General features: G+C 43.7%; 1 protein-coding gene and 1 long non-coding RNA gene across 6 annotated transcripts in view; one reads left to right on the top strand and one right to left on the bottom strand.

Moving 5' to 3' along the window:
• Positions 1-17,551, bottom strand: part of KCNC1 (potassium voltage-gated channel subfamily C member 1) — a 115,687-nt gene extending 98,136 nt beyond the window's left edge. For all 5 annotated transcript variants that reach the window (XM_052696950.1, XM_052696953.1, XM_052696948.1 and 2 more), the window contains exon 1: positions 16,829-17,551. In XM_052696950.1, the coding sequence (XP_052552910.1) occupies positions 16,829-17,398 (570 nt within the window). In that variant the 5' untranslated portion in view covers positions 17,399-17,551. The remainder of the gene's footprint in view (positions 1-16,828) is intronic.
• The window catches only part of LOC128087411 (uncharacterized), a 91,755-nt gene that overhangs the window by 55,535 nt on the left and 13,103 nt on the right, over positions 1-23,117 (top strand). The window contains exons 4-7 of the long non-coding RNA XR_008209839.1: positions 5,481-5,562; positions 15,235-15,417; positions 16,542-16,624; positions 20,815-20,948. This is a non-coding gene — a long non-coding RNA (uncharacterized LOC128087411). The remainder of the gene's footprint in view (positions 1-5,480; positions 5,563-15,234; positions 15,418-16,541; positions 16,625-20,814; positions 20,949-23,117) is intronic.

The following is a 23,117-nucleotide window of genomic DNA, read 5'->3' as shown; positions in this document are numbered from 1 at the left end:
AAAAATAATGTTTTTAGGCTTAGACATGAAGGAACTGCTTGTTGAGAAGTTTCTGCTCATGGGTGCCTTCAAAGTAAAATTCAGAGCTAGAAAATTCTGTGGTGGTTGCATAAGTATTGAAATTACAGCATTGCTGAAGCCTGAAAAGCAAGCAATTGACTGGGGAACATATTTCTAATATAATTTCTTTCTGACCTTTTTGTTTTTTTTTTTTTTGTTTTTGTTTCACTCTGAGTTTTGATTAACTTCACATTAATTTTAATCAGTGAACACTGGAGAAGAAAGTTTATTATTTTGTTAAACTTCCAGCAGCTTTCCCTCATTTTTCCATATAGAAAATGAGTTATTTTCCGACACCTTCAGAGACAGATCTAGAAAACAAACAGGGAGGTCAGATTTGCCAGTTTTGATCCCTTGAATAAGACAACCAGGATAAAGGCAACTACAGTCCATCATTGTATCTCATACTGAAAAATCAAACAGTGAGTTAGAATGAACTCTTTTAAATCAGTGCAGTTCTTTTGAAGAACACAATGTTCCCTGAGCAGTACCAGACCCCTAGGCATTTGCTGCTTGCCTACAAGACTTACTGGGCTATCACTGGGAGGAGGTCCTGCACAACCTCTAACACTCTGTAGTCTGCGTATCTCCAAAGGAGATGTGCAACTCTTGTGTTGTCTGCTTCACTCCCTGAGTCTTCTGGGGAATAGCTACTACATTGCTGCTTGTTCCAGCACGCTGCAAGTGACAGAAAAGGTCCACGTGTCATTCCTCTGTGTCCCTCTTGACTGCCTTGCCTCTCATCTTGATCTGTAGCAGTACCTCCACCACCTCCAGCTGAATGTTTCCTCAGGAAGCTATTAGTTTATCCTCAGTATCTGTCTGCTGCCTTCGTGTCAGAGGGCACATAATACTGAAGATTTTCCCAGAGATAAGACCGCCCCAGCTGAGAAAAATGTATCTGATCCCACTGTGCTTTCTGCCTTCTTGCAATTGCTCAGGGAGTATCAGTGTATGTCAGCCTTCAGTGTGCACATCATCTGCTCTGACATCTCATTCTGTAGGGTGTTGGGCTTCTTGGAAGAGACCCACTCTGCTTAGATGCTGCCCTCAGCTCTTACTAAGTTTGCCTGTTCTGAGAAGGATGTGTGTTTTCCAGCAGTGGGCAAGATGAAAGTCAAGGGCTCATCCCATTGCCACTTCCTCCTTCAGTTTGAGATCTCTGCTCAGATTGCAAAGGTTATGAAAGTAAGAGGTTAATTCACTTTGATTGTTTTCTGGCGTTATGAGGTTCCTACAAACTGGGGCCAGTTAAAATGTGGGGTGTGAGCTTGAATTCAAGCTCACCAAGAGCTTGAATTCTGTATGCTTTGTTTTGGAATATTAACTTGGGGGTGTATGTATTCTATTTTTGAAATCTATCGTTACCTAAATATTATTTAGTAGTCAACAGTGTCAGTAATCTGCTAAGAGCATCCTGCATTAATTTTTCATCTGACAGAGCAAAAAGAATCTTCTGAATTTTTAACTGTTGGCATAAGTTTTGTAGATATGGCCTTAAATTGTCCTAAATTCTACTTTCTTGAATCATTAAAGCTTTTCTTTCTCATTTTTCATCAATCTTATTGAGGAATGCTGAATAATCAGAACAGAGCAAAGATAAGATTACCTTCCGGTCCGCCTGATTTATTTTGATAAGAACTTTATTTTGAGAAAATCTTTCTGCTGTCAAAATGATGTCCTTGCATCACCTGCTTAAAGCAAACACGATCTGAAAATTCATAAAACTTTATCTCCAATTTACAGTGCATACATCAGGATACTCAGAAAAGTTAGATAAATAATGTTCTATTATCTTGATTATAGCTGAAAAATCACTGTCAGGAAGCTGGGAGTAGTCAGAGGTCACTTCTGAAGTCAGATCAAGACTTGGGGCATTCCTATGTCTCCTATGTGAGATGGTACTGCTTCTCTATGCTACCATGCCTCTTCCCTATTGTTTCCATTGCTGTACCTGTCACTGAACCCTAGGCATTTCATATTGGAGTCCTCAGTGAACAGACTTATAAGAAGCCACATTTTTTCATTAGACAGCATATATCCTCAGTTAAAGACTGCCTGTTTATTCCATGCCTTCTTCTTGAGTAATGTGTGTTAAGGGCCGAGGACTGCTAACTGTCCCTAGATTTAATGTGCCATGAGAATCATCCCTGGAATAATACTTATGGGGTTAGACACTGACATTTGCCTCCTTTGGTCTGACAGAGCAAGAGATTATGGCTCCTTCTCATGTCCATGAGTACCCTATATAGTTATTATGCCAGGTTTTTTGCTTTCTTTTGTTTTGTTTTCCTATTGAAATCTCATAATCCCATTTGGTGTTGGATCACAGCTGAAAAGGAGTGAGTGTGTGTGCATGTGTGCGTGGTGGTGGCCATAATGCTTGTGCAGGACTCCTAAGAGGAAAAGCTGTTCTGGCCAGGTTGGAAAGGTGACGCCTCTGCTGGTAAAGCTCTTAAAGAGATGAAATTGACTTTCTTTTTTTCATTTCTTTCTGCCAAGCTCTTGTGCCAGCTATCAACATGTTTGACCTTCACATGCCACAGTAAAAAATGAGTGTATAAGAACACACTGTCCAAAATCCTCAAATGTCCTTACAGCAAAGACTTCTCCCGTGCAAGCACTGGTAATAATACACTAGGTTTTTCTCTGTGGAGCCTAACCCTTTTTTTATTCATTGGCAAGTTTGCAACAGCAAAATGTGCTCTTTTGACCACAAAATCTATTACTGCAAATTCCCTTCTTCCTGGCCTCTTGAGAGGGTTGCTTTCTTGCTTGTGGCACATGCAGAATGTAATGGCATATTGCTGTCATTAGAACTACTCTGATTAGGTCATTCTCACCTTGCTGAAAAAGAAGGGGGGATTTGTTGTTAGTTAACACAGTTTGAGATTTCATGCTCTTGACTGTCTCGTTCCTCTGCCACTAGGCAGGTGATCTGTCATCCTGCTTTCCCCTTCCAGTGTCCCAGCACTGTTCTTTGGCAGAGAACATTGAAGAGCAGGACTTCCCCATTCTCACAGTCATCTGTTCTTCTAATTCTAAAGCCTGTCTTCATGTTGCTTTGTCCCGTTTCCTCCATTTTCCTCCTTATTGCTTACACTGGACCTGCAATTTTCTGTACTTCTGCTTCAACACAATGTCTTTTGAATGTCTGCTGATGAGTGCTGTTCCTCCTGCATAAGCCTGTGCTCTCTGTGCTGCTGGTCAGTTATCCAGTGACAAACATTGCCTAAAAACATAATTGGTGCCGCAGACTCCGGGTGAAAGGGGCACAGCCAGAAGGACAAGATGTTGATCTCTCTAAAGGGAGAGCAATTCCGTATCCAGAAAGAGCTACAGAAATGCAAAGCCAGGTGGAGAATCGTGTGATGAAAGTTCACAAGCAAGCACTTATCTTCCTGATCTACATAGAAGCCTGTTTTTTTCTCAACTGATTTACAAACAAATAAGAAAAGCACACCTCAAACAGGCTAAAGGACTGCAAGCAAAACACATGGGATGAAATTTAGAAATAACAACACACAGGATATTAGAAAGAGAGATCCTTTTTTCTTAGTTTGTTAGTTATTAAAAAGAGGATTATACTCTAAGCTACAAGTCAGTGCTGACTACTTTTAACTAGTAGAGTTTGTCATTGGAGCTAATGGCTTGGCTTGGGAGTGTTTCTGTGGCCTGTGGGCATTTTAATAGCAGGCCTGTGACGAGGACTTGCAGTGAGCACTAACAGGGATTTTGCAGCTTGATGGCTTTGTGTCATCTGGAATTTGTTCTTGATTACAGCTCGCATCACAAGCAGCACAGGTAATGAATGAGAAGATTCATTTTCCATCCGTATCCAAATCTTATTGCTTTTACAGCTTTTGGTCTCCACTAAACTTGGTACAGGGCTTGGGAAGGTATTTTCTGCTTATAAATCATCTACTGAGTTTTTCCTGAAGATCTTTCTCAGCCTTGTGCCATCTGTGTACATTGCAGCTCTTTTAGAGAAATCTTTACACCAAACTTCTGCTGTATCTGGACAAAGTTGTGCACAGCCACAAAGCAGAAATCTTGGTTTTTTTCTTTTGCTCAAGTTGTCAAAATGGACAGCTGGGGATGCCACAGAAAAAGGGATTTCTACTAGAAGTTTTGCAGCTATGAGAACTGGTGACATGCCCACAGCCACTGCAAGTGGAAATCGCCTGCTAGGCTGGCAGAAACCTCCTGGGCTCCTGGGATGAAGAACACAAACAGGATATCATGGTGGCTAAAAAAAGAGCTGCTGTTCCTCACGCTCATGTCTAGGATCTCTGCTTACATTGACCACAGTTCTCACACCTGTAAACACATACATCTTCCTGCTAAAATAAATTTAGGACTGTCTTGCCAAAAAGAGAGAAGATTAAAATCCTTGATGGCTTGAACTGGACCTTGCCACTGAAGTCAAGAGCTAGTTAACTTTATGTTTGCAAGGAATGCCATAAAATCAAAGAACAACTGTGTATGCTGCTCCCACCATACAGCTACTGAGAAATACTACTTGAATGAAGGAAGTGCAGAAGGCTACTTCATGCAGATGATTATATATACAAAATAGGCTGAAATGGTTTTCTTGTAGTACACACAGACAATAAAAGATCAACAAGCACAGCTCCACATTTTCCAGCTTTTGCTCATATTTGTGCCACTGTTCTCAGCAAGGTTCTTTTGCATCTGCATTAGCCGTAGTTCCCAGTTTCTCCCTTTCTAATAATCTAAGAGACAAGATGACAGAACAGATTAGAAAAACGCCTATAAATAATACCGTACATAAAGTGGCATTTACCCACTGAGTCTTAAATCTCTTTCCCTGATTTGGTTCTATTTTTAAAAACTTCATCTTACTTGACACTGACAATGATTCATATAAATATTAAGTATTCATTTTTAGTCCATTGCACATAAGTGAAGCTAAACTGTAATGTTCTTTGGAGTTTTACCCTGCAGGTCTTTCCTTAGGTCTGGGAAATGGGACAGGCAGATTCCTTTAGAGAATACTTTGCAATGTGGCTTTATGGCCATACATTAAATGGGGTAAACGTGGTGGTTTTAAAGTGTTCAACGATGTTCACATTTCAAAATCTTTTCTTCTTATTTTGTTTTTCTTCATCGGGGTATAAAAATAAGGTGTTACACTGAATTAAATCCTAAATCCAAACGCTGTGGATTAAAACATCATTTCTTATTTATTCCTCTTTTTGGTGCCGTGGTTACGTACAACAATTCTTACGATTGCATTTATTCTTTTGCTGTATCTTGTTTTAATTAAATCATTTTTAAAGATGTTTTATTGTGCCAATGTTTTGCTCTTTTGACTGCACAACAAAGCTACTGAAGCACCGATTTGTTTTTCCGATATTTGTCACTTTTGAATTCTATCCCAATTGTTTCTATTATAGCAGGAGAAGATTTGATGAAGTGTTGCAAAACTGAAGAACTGCCTCTGCTTCATGGGAGAACTTTCCAAGACTCCTATACAAGGTAAGTTACAGTAGGAAGAGACTTAACAATCTACCTTTCATAGTTTCCACTAAGATTTTGGACTGGTTTTGTGTGTATCTTGAAGGCAGTGAATGTAATAGCAGGAATGCTTATTGATCACTTATTTCTATGTTATTTGTTTATTCCAGAGCTAAGGTGTATGTGCTGTAAAAGGCACTAACCTTGCAAAGACTGGTTCCAGTGCTTTTCCAAGTTAAGCTTATCCTGGCAGTAGTTTAATTGAGATTGCTTTTCTTCAATGCACTTTGAAACATTCAAAAGTAATAAAATGCAAAAGATCAATATCAGTTTAAATGAAAAGAATGTTTATGTTAAAATATTGATGAAAACGCAGCCTTCAGAGATTTTGAGAATACTTGTATTTACATGGCATGACTATAAGGTGACTGATAGCCTTGGGAAATACAGGTCTGTTCAGAACAAATCATGCAATGTGTCCTTACGCTCACTTGGGAGCTCGCATTCCAGCGTGGCAGAACTGCCTTGGCTCTGGGATAACAAGAATCCTCTCTATGTCCATTGAGATGATACTTTTTTGTATATTTTGTACCTTCCTTCTCCATAGAGACTGTGCAGAGACCCCTAAAGCTCACTGTGGAGCCACCTGATGACATTTGGTCACTTCGTAACAGGAACTAACTCTGAACTAGTGAGAAATTGAACATAAAGAACTACAAAACTTAAGCTGAGCGGTCTCTAGCAACGTTACTACCTGTATCTATTATCTGCTAACTGTTAACCTTGCTGAAGTCAGCATAGAATTATCACATGAGACAGTTTCTTAGTTCCATCTTTCTGGGAAATGCTGCTCTGTCACGTACCCACCGTATTATTTTGTGAATTCCTCAAGCTGTACAAGCTACCAATTTCACTGTCTGGATGATGCAGTTTTCTAAGTCAGGAAGTCTCTTGAGCAGAGACAGATGAAAATACGAAACCCCGCAATTATAGAAATTTACTGAACTTCAAATTTCATATTCCAAGCAAAAAAAAAGAAATAAAAGACACCAAACCCTCCATAGCCTCTGGATTACTCTGTAAGGGAAACTTGCACACAGACTAGGATCCTAGTGTTTTCAGCACATTTCTGAAAGCAGCTTATATTCTGTCTGTAGTTGGTGTGCTCAAGTACATTTAAAGGACTGTGCCTGTTAGTGACAAAAAGTTGTCAGCATTAATGAGACTGGGATAAAAGGTAGCTATTAGCAGTACTAAGGTAATTTTGGGCACATGCAGAAGCAGTACTGTAGGCAACTGGTAAGTTTTAATGTGCATCTGAAAAAATTAAGTCTGCAGGGCTTGTGCTTGGAGAATTGTAAATTAGTACTCAGATGGCTACATCCTTTCACAAGTATGGCTTTGGAAGCAAGGATGCAGGAACTAAGTGCTAAGTCCCCATGATGCAGGAGGGATGAGGGTGCCACCCCCTGCTGTCCTTGCACTGGTTGGTACATCTCATATGCACATTGTACCCTGAGAAGGATCCTAGCTTTAGGTGTTCTCCCCCACTAGTCCAGGTTCGTTTGGGAAACTATCTAAGCATAGTACAAAATCCTTCCACATATGGTTATTGATGACTTGGTGTTTTTATGGCAATAGCATCTCGAGGTCTCAGTGGAAATTTGAAGCCTATTGTGCTAGTTACTGCAACGCATGCATTGTAAGGGGAAGCCAAAGAATGCAAGTAACCCAGGAAAAGTTCTCCTGTTTTAAAAATGACGTACTAAGACTCAATGTCTTGTGAAGTAAAGTTCATAGAAGGTGAGGTGGGCTGAGACATAACCAAATGATGTGGATTAATGAGCTAATACCAAGTGCTGTTTGTGTGTTTGTGCCTCACTGCAAATGTTCCTCCACTGAGCTACATGAGTGAGGCCTTCCCTCGTACAGCCGGTGTGCTGTAAATGCTAACCAAAACCCCAGAGTGGTTTCTTCAGAACTAACAGGCACAGTCATACAGGGCACATACATAATGACTTTAGTTAGAACTGCTAACAAATGCTCTCTTGATAATCTGCATTAATTCAATTGCTTGCAATCATCTCAATCATCTGTCCAAATCTCTGTTTTTGTTTTTTTTTTTTAATTTGCTTTATAATAAACTCACACCATGTAGCTCTGTGTATATTTCTGTTTAAATGAGATCTTGAAAGTGCAGTGTGTGGGCAGGTCTGCATGAGCACCAAAGATGCCCTATCAGAACAAAGGTTTACCCTGTTGTCCTATCCCAGATATCTTTTGAAGACAGTGTGCTGGTTAGGAGTTATGATAGCTGATGATTATATATGTGTGAAGGTAAATATGTGCTTTGGAGTTGAAGGCATCATAGAAATGCTCCCGAAATGCAAACATTTGCTTTCAGTCTGTGTCACACTGACACAAAGTAAAATGGGCTTTTCTTAGTGAAGCAGGTTCTCCAAAAGATTTTTTTTTTCTTCTTTGCAACAGCAAGTGCACTTTTGCAGTATTGATTTCCTGCTGCATAGACATAACTAACATTTCAGGAGATCTATACATGATTAAAATTTACCTTAGGTCTTTTAATAAAATCACTAGCACCTTTGGGACTCCTTGGCAGGATGAACACTGAACTCTTATCAGCTGAACGCATGATTTCAGCATTGCTTAAGCAACTTTTGAATAAAAGTTAGCTGCTACCTCCCTTTCCTCTCAGACAACAACAACAAAAACAAGAGCAATTGACTCAATCTGGTAATGGTTGAGTTGTAGTATAGTTAGGTTGTTAGGTTTGTCCTGACAAGTGCTCTACCGAAAGAACTTGAGTTAAAATAGTTCTGCAGTATGCAGGACACATTGCCAAGAAGTGCTAAGATGTATTGTCACTAGGTTTCTTGCAAAACTCCACACTACAAGCAACGGGGAGATCCGTGCTAAGAAAAGAAAGCGGAACAGCACAATGTGGCCGATATGTTGTTTTGTTTTTGGAGTAGAGATCAAAGCCTGCTGTGAGTCCTTTTGCCTTTAGTGTTGAGGCAATTTCACAACTGTCCTTGTCCTGAAAAGTTTCGGCAGAGACAAGGGTCTCTGGCTGGATCCCATTAACATCAGTGGTAGCTGTGTTCATGTCCCCACACATTGGGGTTGGATTTGGCTGAAGGTCTCTTAGCTCCTCATTTGTGTCCTTCTCTGCTGTAGACATGACCTCCAATCCACTGGAGGTTGTAGGTGCTCAGCATTTTTAGAGATTTCTCCTTATACATTTTCCTGAAGTCTGTTATAAATTCAGAACGTTCAGACTGAAGTTTTTCATTTAATTTGTGACCAGACAAATCACAACAGTGGCCTCCACCATTCATACCTGTCAATTGCTCTAGCATAATGAAGACAGTGCAAGAATCCAAGGTGAAAAACAGAATAGGGTTAATGGAATGAGTTTTTCAAAGTGAAATCTGCAGCTGAATTTCTGATGCATGTGAAATAATAAGCAACCTGATCTGACTAGATCTTTCTGTATTTAACTGGGGTAACAAAGGTAATGCTTCAGAGGGCAAAGATGGACAGGATTAGGGATTCTGCTGCAGTAGTACGAGCTGTTATTCTGTTGGTGTATTTCTGTGCACGTTTTGGTGTGTGCGTGCCTGTGTGTGTGAATGCTGAGTAGATGATACAGGAAACTGAGTAAAGAAGATGTATTCAGTTTGGTTGTGCAGACCAAAATGCCTTACGTAGCTCATATTTGTCTCTGGGAAATCCTAAAACTCAGCAGGACTAGGCTTTGCCTTTTGTTATTTAAAAGCAAGCAATCCATCTCCCTTCTTTTTAAAAGGGGCATTCTTTCCCAGGTTTTCAAATAAGAATGCAGTTGGATATTTTAAACTGTTTCGCATTGTCAAGACACCACGATGGTCTCGACTGAGCATTTCCTCAATGTAAATCTAGCAGTGCTGAGGTTTGCAGCTGCTTCTGAAGTATCAACATAATTACATAAGTGCATGCCAGCAGCCGGTGCCTGTGCTGGTGGATCATGTGCAGCACACACATTGCTGGCTGTCCGCAGCGCACTGAAAGCAGAGATTTATTGCATTTACAAAGAGCCATTACAGTGCAATTTTAACTTACTGTCATTAAAGGGTCTTACATCATAAGCAATCGCTGTAAAAAGCCTCGGACTGAGATTTATTCTTCATTTTTATAGCATGATTTATTAGAGCCCCCATTATATCTTATAATTCATATCTGAAGGAAATAAAAATCAATTAGGACCTGGCCCTTTCACCTTTACCCGTGCTGGGTAGTGCCTTGTGCTCAGCCTGAAGGAAACGGGGACATTCCTGGAGTAAGGGATTGCTATGAGACGAAGACTACAGACAGCCAAATCTGGGTCCTTACTGAGCACAGGAGAGAAATGCACAAATTATCTGAGAAATGACAGCGCTTTGTTGATCTTCTGGGGAGAGGGGGTGGTTCTCCATAGCTTGAGAGATATTGCTGATTTCATGCGATCCTAGCACTGTACCTCCTGGGTACCATTTGGAGTGAATCACATATTTATATAACGCAGCATTCGGCAGAGAAAACCCAGTCAGCCTTCTAATACTGTTCTTTCCTCAGATCAAATTCAGCATATAGCATCTAAGCTAATTGCAATACAGTTGCAAAGATCTCAAAATGGCTGTTCTGTTAGTGTGATTCCACAAGAATGCACTGAAATTTCTTTAAATCAAGCCTATACAAAATGGAAACTCAGCTTTGCCATCTGTATTTGCATGAGAAAGGATTACTTACTTGATTATCAATTAGGGCTCAATTTTTCAATCTGAATACCCCTCTTGCCCTTCTTATTATGAAATACAGCACTTGGATATGATTTGATTGAGTATTAATTGAAGTCATGTGGCTTGAATGGGGATGTATTCTATAGCCCTTTGCAGTGAAAAATGCCATTAAGATTATGAAGAGCTCTGTCGATATCAGAGCTCAGTGTTTAGATGCAATGTGCTAAAGATTCTGAGGACTTTAAATGATTATGAAAATACATATTTAAATACGTACATTCCTAATAAATTGCTAACATCTATCACACCTCAGTGCTCTGGAATGGAAATACGCAATCCATTTATTAAAAAGGCAGTACGCTGCAATTAATCTGTTATCTTGAACCACACTGCAGGAAGATGCAGTTCTATCCTTGAAGCTGCTGGAAATGCTGGCACTGAATTTCAGCAACAGTAAGGCTGCTCCCTCTCTGCTGATTTGCTACCATCTCTCCTTATGTTAAAAGAAAGGCAGTATGTATAGGCTGTACTGAAGTAGTACCATAAATATACACAGATCAGAAACGTATTTTAAAAAAGCTAAAAAGATGAGTATCACTCACTGCTAGACCATACAAAATAAGGAAAAACAAATTAGGAAAATAATTTTCCTAGGCATAGTCTAATGCATCACATTTTTGTGAGCTGTTCTAAAATAGAAATATTATAAATGATCCGGAGATCTTTTTATCCTTTGACTCGTGATGCACCAACACAGAATACAGCATTTTGTTGCCTTTCATTCCTAACCAAAACCAAAACAGCAAATGTCAGGAGAAGGGCAAGGAAAGTAACTGAAGACACGTAGGGATGGATTAAAGACGGAAGAGCCCAAATACCATCCTGAAACCGGTCGCTGAATTCGCATCGATTTCAGTGGCACCGAGGTTACATTTCTAGAAGTATTTTGGGATTGTTTAGTTCTGAAGTCCTTCCTCATATGGAAGTCCCACTCAGCACTGTGGGAGGTGGTGGTGATAGGAAGGCATATATATGTGTATGCATATGATTGTATGATCCATGCAATCTTAGCCTTGGCTAAATCGAGTAAATTTTGTAACCTAGAAACATTATAATTAAGTAAGATTTAAAAAAATATTATGAAAATGGCAACAGATGCCGTTCTTTTTTAAGGTTTCAAAATAATAGAAATAAAATTGGAAATGGGCAAATGGATTAGAAAACAACCCTTCCATGAATTAGAAGTGCTAAGCATGCATTACGCAGCCAGAAATTTGTCAGGTGGATAACATCATCCCTCTTATCTCCCTGTGAGGTTGTGACTTCAAAGACTGTCAGACTTTGCGGGCAGACATCACATCTTCCTGTGTGTTTTTGAACAACTTGAACCAATGAAGTCATGATTCTGCACAGCTGCCACAATCAGTTTTTTTCTTCTTGGCGGTGGCTTTACAATTTATTACTTCTGAAGCCAGAGGAACAATTCACAGGAGTTATTTGTGAGTGTGCTTGTTCCCACCTTGGCTAACTCAGCAGGGACAGAGCCTGGGAGGTGGCCAATGCTTTCCAGCTGGGATGGCAGAGGCTGCTTTGGACAGCATGCAGAGGAGCCAATACCCGGCTTCCTCATGGGTTATGTAAGGATTTGTAGTAGCTTTCCGCTCGATGGGAGAAAATAGGAACAAGATGGGATTTTAGGAGCTGTGTTAATAATGAATGACAGAATGGTGGTTAATAGATGTCTATCTGTAATTCCATTATACTACAAGCGCAGGGGAAACTTCATTTTATGCAGGATTCTCATTTTTGCAGAGCTGTAATGCAGCGTGCAGTTAAAATTAGGCTGTCTGGTTAATTGTCAGTGTGCAGTGAGAATCGCTTCAGTGCAGGATTAGACATGCCTCTGCAGGGAAGCTTTGCAGAAGGGCCCAGGGAGGGACAGCAGCTCCACCGGGGCCCCTTGGAAGAACCCCCCCAGGAGAGGGGTGCCTGTGGGGAGGGGAGGTGGGGAGAGGATCTCCTCTTCCTCCCTATCTGCTCACATGTAGTGGGACCACCTGAGGCACCTGTTCCTGGAATATCCCTAGGCTGTCCTGTGGGACAGCAGCAGCAGAAGCTCTCCTTGTGCACTGATGCTCTCTTGCGCTTGGCCAGGTTAAGGGATGAGCAGGAATATCCCCATAGCCTCTCAGCACCAAGACAGTACAGTTGTCAGGAGCCGGGACCCGTAAGCCTTTCTCATACCTACAGGATGTATTCGGTACAGAGAAATGATCACAACAAGGTGGAAGCACTCTAGAATATTCAAAAGAAAGCTGGAAGAAGTCCCTGGGACCACCCTTTTCTCATCTCTTCCCTGCTATCCTTTTACTACCTCCTTCCTTGTGTCAGAAATTTATCTTTCAGAAATCGCCTGCTGAGGAAAGCAGGTTTGCAAAGGGAGAGAGGAGGGAAGAGTGAGTGATGTTTGCCATAAGCCTCTCTTCCTCCAGATCAGAGCCATATAGCGTATGCCAGAATGGCAAGTCAAGCTGTTGAGGACTTTCCATGGGACCCCAACCAGCTTTTGTTTAAGAACAGTTCAAGTGTTTATTTGGAAGGACTGCAAAGCTTTCCTTAGGATCCATTAATGAAGCTTAACTCTCCAATCTGAACGTGAGCACTGACATGGAATCTCAGCTGAGAGCTCCAAATTCCCAACCACTGACTAACCTAGCAGCTGTGCTTGAACACCAGCACCATCTTATCCTGCTGGGAAGGAGGAGGAAGGGGGCAGAGATGTTAGATACATGCTGGCCAGATTCCCTCTGAAGTCAGTGGGAGCTTTGCTTGTGTACAAACAGCGTGCCCAGATGTAAAAATGAAGGAGACAGGGTGCTAGGAAAATATTTTCCATGCACTGTGTGTGTGCAGAGCAGCCTGCGACATCTAATGAGTGCAGAAGGCAGGAACTATTACAACATAACTCTCAGATACTCTGCTCCAGAGTCTGTGCAGCTTTCTGTGCAGCTCTGAGCAGGGTTTTCCCTTTGCATCTACTTGCAGAAAATAAATTCTCAAAGTTGCCTGAAGATGTGAAAAGATTTCTATTAAGCTTTGAAGAAATGGCTCTCCAGTTCGGGTGCCTGGAATGTGAGGCAGCACTCAGCTGCCTGAGGAGATGCTTTGGAAAATCTACCTGGAAGCTCACCTGTCTGCATGCATACCTGGTATCTTTGTAAAGATGATCTTTTCCACCACCTTATCTGCTGTTCTGTTCTGACCTCCGGGTACCTGCCTTGGCCTCTGTTACCTAAAACATGGAGCCTTTCTGTTATGGAGAAGTGCATTATGCTTTACTTTACTAAGATGGGCGTCTGAGGCAAGGTGTGATGTGAAACAAGCCACCTTCTCATAAGATTTGGAAGCCCATGCAGCAGTTTTATTACGTTTGATCTTTTTAGAAAGCACTATATTAAGAAATTAGTATTTAGAAAACATGAATGTAATTAAACCCAGCCAGTACAAACTGCTAGTAACTGGGATCTCATGCTTTGCTGAAGTTTGTGAACAGACAAAATGTGCAGTTAGCTGATTTTGCCTGCAACACAGAAGTGCTCTTCCCTTCTCCCCTGGCCACCTACGTCAAGATCTACAATGAGATCAGATATTTAGTATGAGATGGATGCTGGTGAGGCAAGGTAGTTGTAGGTTCTTGTGTTTGTAAACAGTGTTCATCACAGGCCTCCAGGAATGGCTAGGTTTGAGTAAATGCTGAGCCTTCCACAGACAGTTCCTGAATGTTCATTGCATTCATGTGCCCCATATAGTCCAGAGAAATCTTGTTTTCTGCAGGGTTTCACTTAACATTCATGTATCACGTTCCTAGTACTAGTACTTGCCCAAGTGTAATACAGTATAAGGATTATGTAAATCAGTGCTTATATTAAGATGTTACTCAGACGTACCGTTTGGTGTCCAATATATATGTTTACAGTAATCATCACTATTACAGGTCTAAGATGTATTAGGATGACAAATTTTGTGATGTAAACTTTTGACAAAATGGCAGTGTGAATCTAAATCTTTGCAAAGCTAGGATACAGTTAGCAAATGAAAGCAGCGTACACAATTGTAAGGGAGGCAGCATCATTTGTTGCCTGGCTATACTAAGGATTGCTTTAATATACCATTCACTTGTTAATGATGCTATCAATTATTTTACTGTAAATTAGCTATTGTGAGCTTGAGATCTTTTTGCAGTGTGTGTCATTAGGTTACAGGAGCATAAATCAGACTCCCATCTCTTTTTACATCCATAACCATAACGTATGGCTTTTATTAGAAAATGTTAAGTGTCTTTTAATGTCTTCTTAATGGACAGTGTGTGCATGTGTTGATGATGAAAGCCATCTTCCTTCATACAAAATATTAATGCATAGAGCCTGTGTCTCCATAGATACAAGGTAAGGAATGGTATTTAACCTATGAAATATTCAGTATATACATTAAGTTCAGAATTTGTGTTTTCTATAGTTAACAATCCTTTAGGGAAGGAAGGAGTTAAAGGGAAATCAGGGCTTGAATTCTACCGCGTATGCATATGTAACTGTGAATAAATGATATGGCAACCACTGGAAAAAAAAATCTGTCTATAAAATGCCTGTTTCTAAATGGAAATACCCCATCCCCATAGAGAATTAGGAAATGGGATTTATATCCTCCTAGGATTCCAGCCTGCAGATCACAAAGAAAGACTCATTATCAGTCATATATTCTGCCCTCTAAACTAAAATACTGGAATGCTTCCAAGAAAAACGGTGTTTTAGTCTCTGTAGCCTTTTCATTGGAGCAGCTTTATCCATTTAGCCTTTGGACCATTCCACAACATCTTGGACAAGAACACTGCTTTGACCTGAGATCTATTTACCGACAGATTCCTGGCCACTAGAGATCTGCTCTTCAAATTAACGCCTGCTAATGTTGGGCTTGATTAAAGGAAGCTAATGAAGCCATTTGAAGGATGCCCTCCAGCCTTCCCTCTCTGTGTCCATGTTCCCTTGGCAGAAATCGGGGATTTGAAAGCTGCAATTCAACAGCATCATCCTTTCATGTTGTGGTAAATATTTTATTATTCCTTTACCCTCCATGCTGTTTAAAAGAATTCATTTAAAATATTCACTTCTTTGTTCAAGGAGGAAACCTCCAAAGGGTATGCAAACAAGAACGTTTAGAAATGCACCAAGATGTAAGTGCAGGCTCTGCTCCAGCTTTTCCCATTCATTCAGCCTGCAGACCTGGCGGCTCCCTGACGGAGATCTCTGCTCAGCTCAGCAGCCTTCAGCAGCTGCGGTGCCCCCCCATTCATGTCCAGGCAGCTTCCCTATCTCTGTGCCCTGTGTTTCCACTTCCCTCCACCCATCCTGTTTGCTCCTTAATCTGCTGACTCCTTTGATCCTCCTCAGGAACAATGTTTATCCTCCCACACTGAAGCACCAACCGTCACCATGGAGGGCCAGCAGCAATTTTATACCTCCATAAAGGTACGTTTAGGAGAGAAGTGACACCTGTCCAAGCTGATGACTTTCTGAAGGCACTGTCCTCCACCTATCCCTCCTGCTTACCAAGACAGATGCCTTAGGGGTTAATCCTGCTCTCTTTCTCTGAACTTGATCTTTTCTTTACATTTGACTGCACATGCAGAATCAGGCCCTAATCAGTGTCACCATTCCCATATGTAAAAGCACCAAGGCACTCCTTAGAGGAGTTGGGTGCCTATTTAGGGCCATCTTTATTGCCATCTATGTGGTGAACCAATGTGTGCATTCCCTTTCCAAAACTGCCGGCACCGGGAGGGAGAGGTTGGCCTTTGGTAGCCAGGTGAGAAGCCTCCCAGACAGTGTCCTTTCACCATGAATGAACCCTCTCCTCTGATTAATACTTTGCATTTCCCTCAAGGGAAAAGACAGAGTGGGGAGGTAAGTGAGCAACTGAATTATCCATTCTCGGAGAAGCAGGATCATAAATATTTAACATGATATGTATGAGAAAAGAGAAGGGAACAGACAGCCTCTCCAGTCCAAGCTAAGCAGCTCTCCAAGCTCCCTGTTTCCATGATCCCTTTTCCATCTCATACAGGAAGAGGGCTGGAGTAGATGCCTCTCTGCTGGGGCATAGCTGACTGTGGAAGCCTGTGTATGGAGGGAAATACCTGGTGTAACAGAGATCTCCGTCCTCCCACAGGACTGCCTGGCCTATGAATGGGACCTGCCCCATGCTGTGTATTACTAGGAGCCCGCTGGAGAACAAGGGTCTCAGAAGCTCACGTAAGTACATGAGCTCATGCCACGGCATCCAGTTGGGCCCCACACATGGGACTTTCTTGAGAGTGTGGCCTGCATCCCCAGGCCCTGTATACAGTTGTTGGGATGCCTGCTCTACTCTGCCTGTGGCACTAAGCCTGGTGCCACCGGGCGGAGGTGGGACCGAGGGGAGAAGCGTTTTGTGAGGGTGCTGGTTGCGTAGCTTACCCTTGCATATCTGGAGGAGTAGGGATCCTCAAAGAGCGCCCAGATGCGAGGCTGCCACCGTCTCCAGAAGCCTCCAGACCTGCCATCCGGGGAGTCACTGAGCGCGAGGCGTTTTGTCATCTCCAGCTCCTCTTCGCCATCACCAGAGTCTCCGGTGCCATCTATGTCTCCGTCCTCGGCGCTGCTATCCAGGGGCGCCCCACCAAAGCTGTCCAGAGCCTCTTCGGCGTCGCGGTGCTGCCGGTAGGTCATCCAGCAGCAGGGCTCCACGTCGGTCTCATCGATGCCCCAGAAGGCCAGCTCCTCCTCGTACAGGGGCCCGCACACGTCAGCAGGGCAGTGCAGCTTGCCGGTTCGGTAGTAATTCAGGATGTGGGCGAAGACGCCCGGGTGCCGGTCGAAGAAAAACTCATCCGTGCGGGGGTCATAGTCGAAGTGGCTGTGGGCATCGGGCTCGGCGATCCAGGCCAGCCGCGTGCCGGGCAGGGTGCGCAGGGTGCTGCGGTAAGTCTGGTGCCTAGTCCCTCCCACGTTGATCACGATGCGGTCGCTCTCGTCGCCCTGGCCCATCTCGTCTCTTATCAGGCATGTCGCAGCCTCATCCAAGCGAGCACGGAGGGCGGCGAGCCCGCGAGGGGACGGCTGCTCGGCGGCAGGCGCTGCGATGCCGAGCCCCGCTCCGGGTCAGGGCCCCGCGCCCGCTCGGCGCCCGCGGCCGGGGACTGCCGGGGCCGCGCCGCCGTCGGCTCAGTCAGGGGCGCGGGGGCCGCGGAGGCTGCGGCCGCGGCGGTGGGGCGGGAAGGGGCGGCGGGGACATGCTCCGGGAGCTGCGGAGGCTGGGGAGCGGGGACGGGGCGGAGGGGGAGGTCCCTGCCGGTTGGATGTGGCCAAGACACCCAGGAGGGAGGGAGGGGAAAAAAAGAAATACTAAGGAAAAAAGAAAAATCGCGGCAGCGGCGGTGCCCTCCGGCGCGCGGCAGTGGGGCTGCGGGGTCGGAGCCGGCGGCAGTCGGGGGCGGCGGGGCTGCGCCCGCCCCGCCTGGCGGGGGCGGAGGGGCCCCGCTGGTGCTGAACGGACAGCGCCGCGCCGCCGCTTCCTCCTCCTGCGCTCCTCGCTGTGCCGAGCGCGCTGCCTGGCCGGGGTCGGGGCCGGTGCGGGCGGCGGGGACCCGCGACGCCGCCGCCGCTCCTCCCGCTGCCGCCGCCGCTCTCCGGCGGCTCGGTGCAGCCCGCCCGCTCGCTCGCGCAGGCGCGCCGCTCCCTCCCGCCGCCGCGCGCCGGGTCCTAATGCCGGCCGCGCCCCGAGGGCGCCGCGCCCGCTCACCCCCCCCCCCCCTCACGGCGAGAGTCCGGAGCTGCCCGCCAGCGGGAGCGGTGCCCCGTGCCCCCGTCTCAGAGCCCGCCCGAGTGGCGTCTCCGGGACGACTTCGGCGGCGCTGGGGTGAATCCCCGCCGCTCACCTTCGTGCAAAGCGGCAAAACCCCTCGTCTGCCCTGGTACGTGTCCCGTGCGGTGTGCAGGGGAAGGAGACGGGCGTGGCAGCAGCTTGGGTGCTGAGGGAAGCGTTGCAGGAGCTGTGGCAGGATACACCGGAGAGGCCTGAATGCCTGCTTCCCCTGCGTGAATAGCAACAGGTTGGTTACGATGCTGGCAGGACAGAAGGAAGGCCAGAGGAGCTGGATGTTTGTCTGCCTGAACTGTGGGAAAAAGAGCACGGAAATCCGAAGCACGGTGAAGTTAAGGAACATGAGGCTGAACCAACGCAATGCTGCACTGCAGCCACCCTCAGCTGCTGACAGAGCCTCCAGGAAGAGCGGCCAGGCAGCAGCTGAGTGCTGGGGTTGAACATGAAAGACTGAGGTACAGGGAGGGGTCTGAGAAGCCCCAGCACAGAAAGGCCATCCAAAGTCCTTGAGAGTTGGCAGCAGGAAAGCATAGAATGAGAGGAGAGTGGTGAGCTCGAACCTGAAATTTGGAAAGAGAAAGGAAATGAAGATTGTAGTTTGTTGATAAAATGATGGTAATTGTCTTATAGTCCCACTCACCTATCGTTTCTTATGGTGATGGATCCAGGGGCCAAGGGGAAGCAGAGCAGGGCAGGTTCTGAGGGCCATGGGGGTTAATCCAGAAGAAATTTGAGGTCCTCTCGCAGCCCTTTAGTCTTGCCTTCCATTACCCATATCAGCATTTCCTCTGTAGGAACATCAGTGTTGAGCTCTCAGGCGGCGGTGAGGATGAAAGGAGCCCCTTGCAGCTTCTGGCACTCCATCTTCCTCTCTGCCTGTCCATGCGTGCTGCAGGACCTCAGAAGAACCTGAAAGCGTGCGTTAAGAAATTGGAAGTTTGCTCAAAGGCGTTTTTCATGGGCTCAGGTGGGGAGGCCATGCTTAAGTGACCTGCAAGGTTTCTTTGAAGATACAAAGGCTGCAGTTGATAAAGGAGAGTTGGCAGTCGCAGATGAGCAGAGTATTTCAAAAAGAGAGTGAGAAGGCTCCAAATCATAGGTCTGTGGGTGAGGGGAAGCAGAGGATTGGAGCAAGACAGCTGCAAAAACAGGAAACTGTCTTAAAAGCATACAGTGGAAACATAAGTTTGTGTTTATACATTATTTTCATGGGGAAAATGAAAGATAGCATCATTTCCAAAGCTTATATTGCAGTTTGGGAGGTGAAGTATCAGAAAATAAGATCTTTATTAAACAAGGAACGTAGACTGTAACATCATATTGACAAAAAAAAAACAACAACTTTGCTGCCAGGAGCCTGCCTGGTAGCAATATAAAATTCTGGTTTTGTTTAACAAAATATTTTTCCATGGATATAAAGGTTTGGACTACAACAGATAAAAGAAACCAAATCATTTTCAAAGATTGTCAAATTTAGGGATAAAATGTTTTCCACAGAGGCTTGTTCAATACCAAACTGCATCGTGGCACTCCTGGCTCCTCTCACCCCACTGAACCATAATGGTGCTGCAACCATTCCTCTGCTCTGTCTCACCAGCCTCCACCTGCTGGGATGCTGAAGGATCTCCCCTAACTCTGCAGTGTTTTCCAGGGCTGTAATGAGGTTCTGTAATCCAGTGTGCACACGAGATGAACATATGTATATATTTATCACAGTCAGGCATTCAGCCTTTTCAGTTTCAGTAGCAGTGGCTCCTCTTCTCTGCTTTCAGACTTGTGTTACAGACGATGCACTCGCTTGTGGAAGCAGCATCACCCATATAGCTCCACTGACTTCAATTAAAGAATGAATGAAAGAGTAAAAGTTTGGGTTTCATGTCAACCACCTGAAAAAAGTCCTCTGTGTATCCCTGTTGGGTGTTTTCTCTACCCAGGAAAAAGAAGTTGTGCAGGGAGGACTTTATAGGAAGGTAGATACGCATGTCCAGGAATCACCTTATTTTTCTCTGCTAGTTCTTGTCAGATTTAAGTTAAATTAGCAGTTAAGCTTACTAAGATTTACGTGCTAAAAAGGAATGAAAACAGTTTTAAGAGCTCTGGGAGACCTGTGTGGGAGGCACGGATTTGGTAGATTGAGCAAGGAGATCACAGTCTGGAAAAGGATTCTGGTAAAACAGCAGCAGGAGGAGGTAATGTTATCATAAATTCCCAAATGATGTTGGCCTCAGAATTGTGTTTTATTTCCCTAGCTGATACTGGTGACAGATTTTGATGGTCATCTGCCTCGAGCTGTGGCTAACCAAAGCCTGGTGTGAGTAGGAGAAAAACAGCTGTAGAGTTCAGAAAGACTTTTCAATGTGAGAGGCTGGAGCTGCACAGCTGCTGTTCAGGAGAGAATAGATGTGCTTTGAGCAGCCCTATTAAAGTCACTGGGAGTGCTTACAACCTTAGCTGTTCATCTGAATCAACGCTTTCAGTGGTGACAGTGGAAATACAGCTTTGAGCCATAGATCTGTTTTATTTTTCAAACTCCTATGCAAAAGATCATCTGTCCCCTTACTAATTTTATCCTTTGTGTTAGGTCACCCTACTGCCTCCTGTGTTGTGATGATACAGGCAGAGGAAGTCTTTCTTTCGCCTCTGTCTCTGGAGTCCTGGCATCACCTTTGCTGACCTATGCTTCAGCATCCCCAGGGTAACAGGATACAATGAAAGGTAGGTTGTCTTCCAGAAAGAAGTCTCTACCTAATAATACAGTTGAGAATTGCAGTGATTTCTAATCATATCTCCAAAAGGGTTTAAAAGGAGTTTTCTTTTCAGTGGATGGGGGGGGATGACTGAGCATTTATTTCCTAATATTTCTGTATTTAGTAAGTATTCACCTTTGAGCAAAATTATAGCTTTGTTTTCTTTGATAGATCAAAATTTTAGAATGCTGTGTAGGCACGAGAAACACACAGGGAAGCTTTGCTTTATGCTTTGGTACTTTCCTAGTATAACAGTGTCTCATTTTGCATACCTGAGAGTACCTGAGGTACTTAACAAGGACATACCAACTGTAGTGATAAGTAATGAAACACTCACTCCTTAAATTTAAGCCTGCCATTCAGAGTTCATCAACCAGTTTGTACTCAAAGACACAGCTTCTTATAAAAACTTATTGACCAATTCTAAGAAAAGTGACAATATAAAGAAGGAAAAGAGACATTTATAAAACCTATGACTTTATGTACAACTATGAATACATCTGAGAGCACATTTAAAATGTTTTAAAGCTGGGGGAAGCTGAGAGGGAGAGATTTATTTCTGAGAGTTATAATCTCAAAACAAAAAGCAGCCAGGGTTGGAGCACCGATTTTGCAATGGTCGAATGCTATAACTCAGTCTGTGCTGTCTTGTATTAAATTCATGACAATTCAACAGTATTGCAATGCAGTTCTTTATCAGTTCTAGATTACATCATGCTGTGAATTGCTGTCTGTTAATATTGATCTTTGTAAATCATTTGGAATCAAATGGAAAGCTGTGATGCACTTCAACATGCAATGTACTCACTCTGTCCTTGAAACTGATTTAAAAACAAACAAAGCTGCACTTGCAAAGATGATATTACTTTTCTGCAAGGTGAGATTTACCCTTTTGGACTATCAATAGTTGGATGAAAGCCTTCCATGGAAAAAAATGAGAACGAGGGAGAAAATAATTTGTTGTTGCTTGATGTTGACTGAGGGAGACACAGAGGTGCCGCATGCCTGAAGGGCTCACATCACAGTCACAAAGCCTGATTCAAAAGAAGTCATCCTGCTTTTAGTCACAGAAATAGAAGCTAGACAGATTGCACTGCAACCCCTGCACACTTACCTGGCTAGGTTTGGGCATTTTTTTTTCCCTTTCTTCACAGAAGCACAGAATTATAGAGGTTGGAAGGAACCTCGGGAGATCATTTAGTCCAAACCCCTCTGCTAATGGTTCCCTACAGTAGGTTGCATAGGGAAGAATCCAGAGGAATTTTAAGTATCTCCAGAGATGGAATCTCCACAACAACCTCTCTTGGCAGCTTGTTCCAGTGCTTTGGTGGTTATTTTCATATGGTTACTTAAATTTTGCTTAAATATGTACTTCGTTTTTATCTGTGTTCTTCAAATATCGCTTGGCTTTGCTGTGAGCTGAGAACTATTTGCTGTGCTGCACCTGCTGACTGCGTTTTGTTCTCCATCCGTTTGTACTGGGCTGCATTCGATTGTGAGTGAAGGTTGTTTTAAGAATCCCTTTAGGATCCTTAACAAAGAGTTCCAGTGTAGAAATATCGGTATTGAACCGATGCATATCAAACTGTGAGACAAATGAAAATTGTCCTGGGGAAAAAAAAAAAAAAAGAAGAAAGTGATATCATGTTATGTTAGAGATCATCACAGGTCTTTACTCGTTCCGTTAAGTTAGTGGAATTCCCACCTGCAATGATCTGATTTCACTGAAAGTTCCTGGGAGGTGCAACTGAGTAAATTGGTGTGAGATTGCACATGCACACAAGGCAAGGTGGCAGGAATGTTCTGCTTTCTGAAGGCCTGGGATGCTGTCCAGACCCTATTTCTCATAGGGAGAGAGAGCAGCAGTGAACACTAAAAATGGCTATAATCTGCCTGAGAGCCAGCACCTGCCTGAAAGCAGCACATAAGTGGGCTGGGCCAGGCACTGTGCTGTTCTTGGAGCATGTATTAACCTCAAATGATTTTCATGATATACTTTACTCAAGACCATAGTAAAAGTGTCAGGATTTATCTTATATGAACATTCCCTAACATAGAAATCATCCTCAAGAAATCATGGAGCAAAATCACAGCAAAAATCTGCTTTCAGTAACTGAAATAAGGCATGCAGCTTTGC

This window comes from Tympanuchus pallidicinctus, unplaced genomic scaffold, assembly GCF_026119805.1.
Source record: "Tympanuchus pallidicinctus isolate F22 unplaced genomic scaffold, pur_lepc_1.0 scaffold3, whole genome shotgun sequence".
Lineage (NCBI taxonomy): Eukaryota > Metazoa > Chordata > Aves > Galliformes > Phasianidae > Tympanuchus > Tympanuchus pallidicinctus.
Note: the sequence above shows the minus strand (reverse complement) of the source record. Positions and strands in the feature narration are given on the sequence as shown.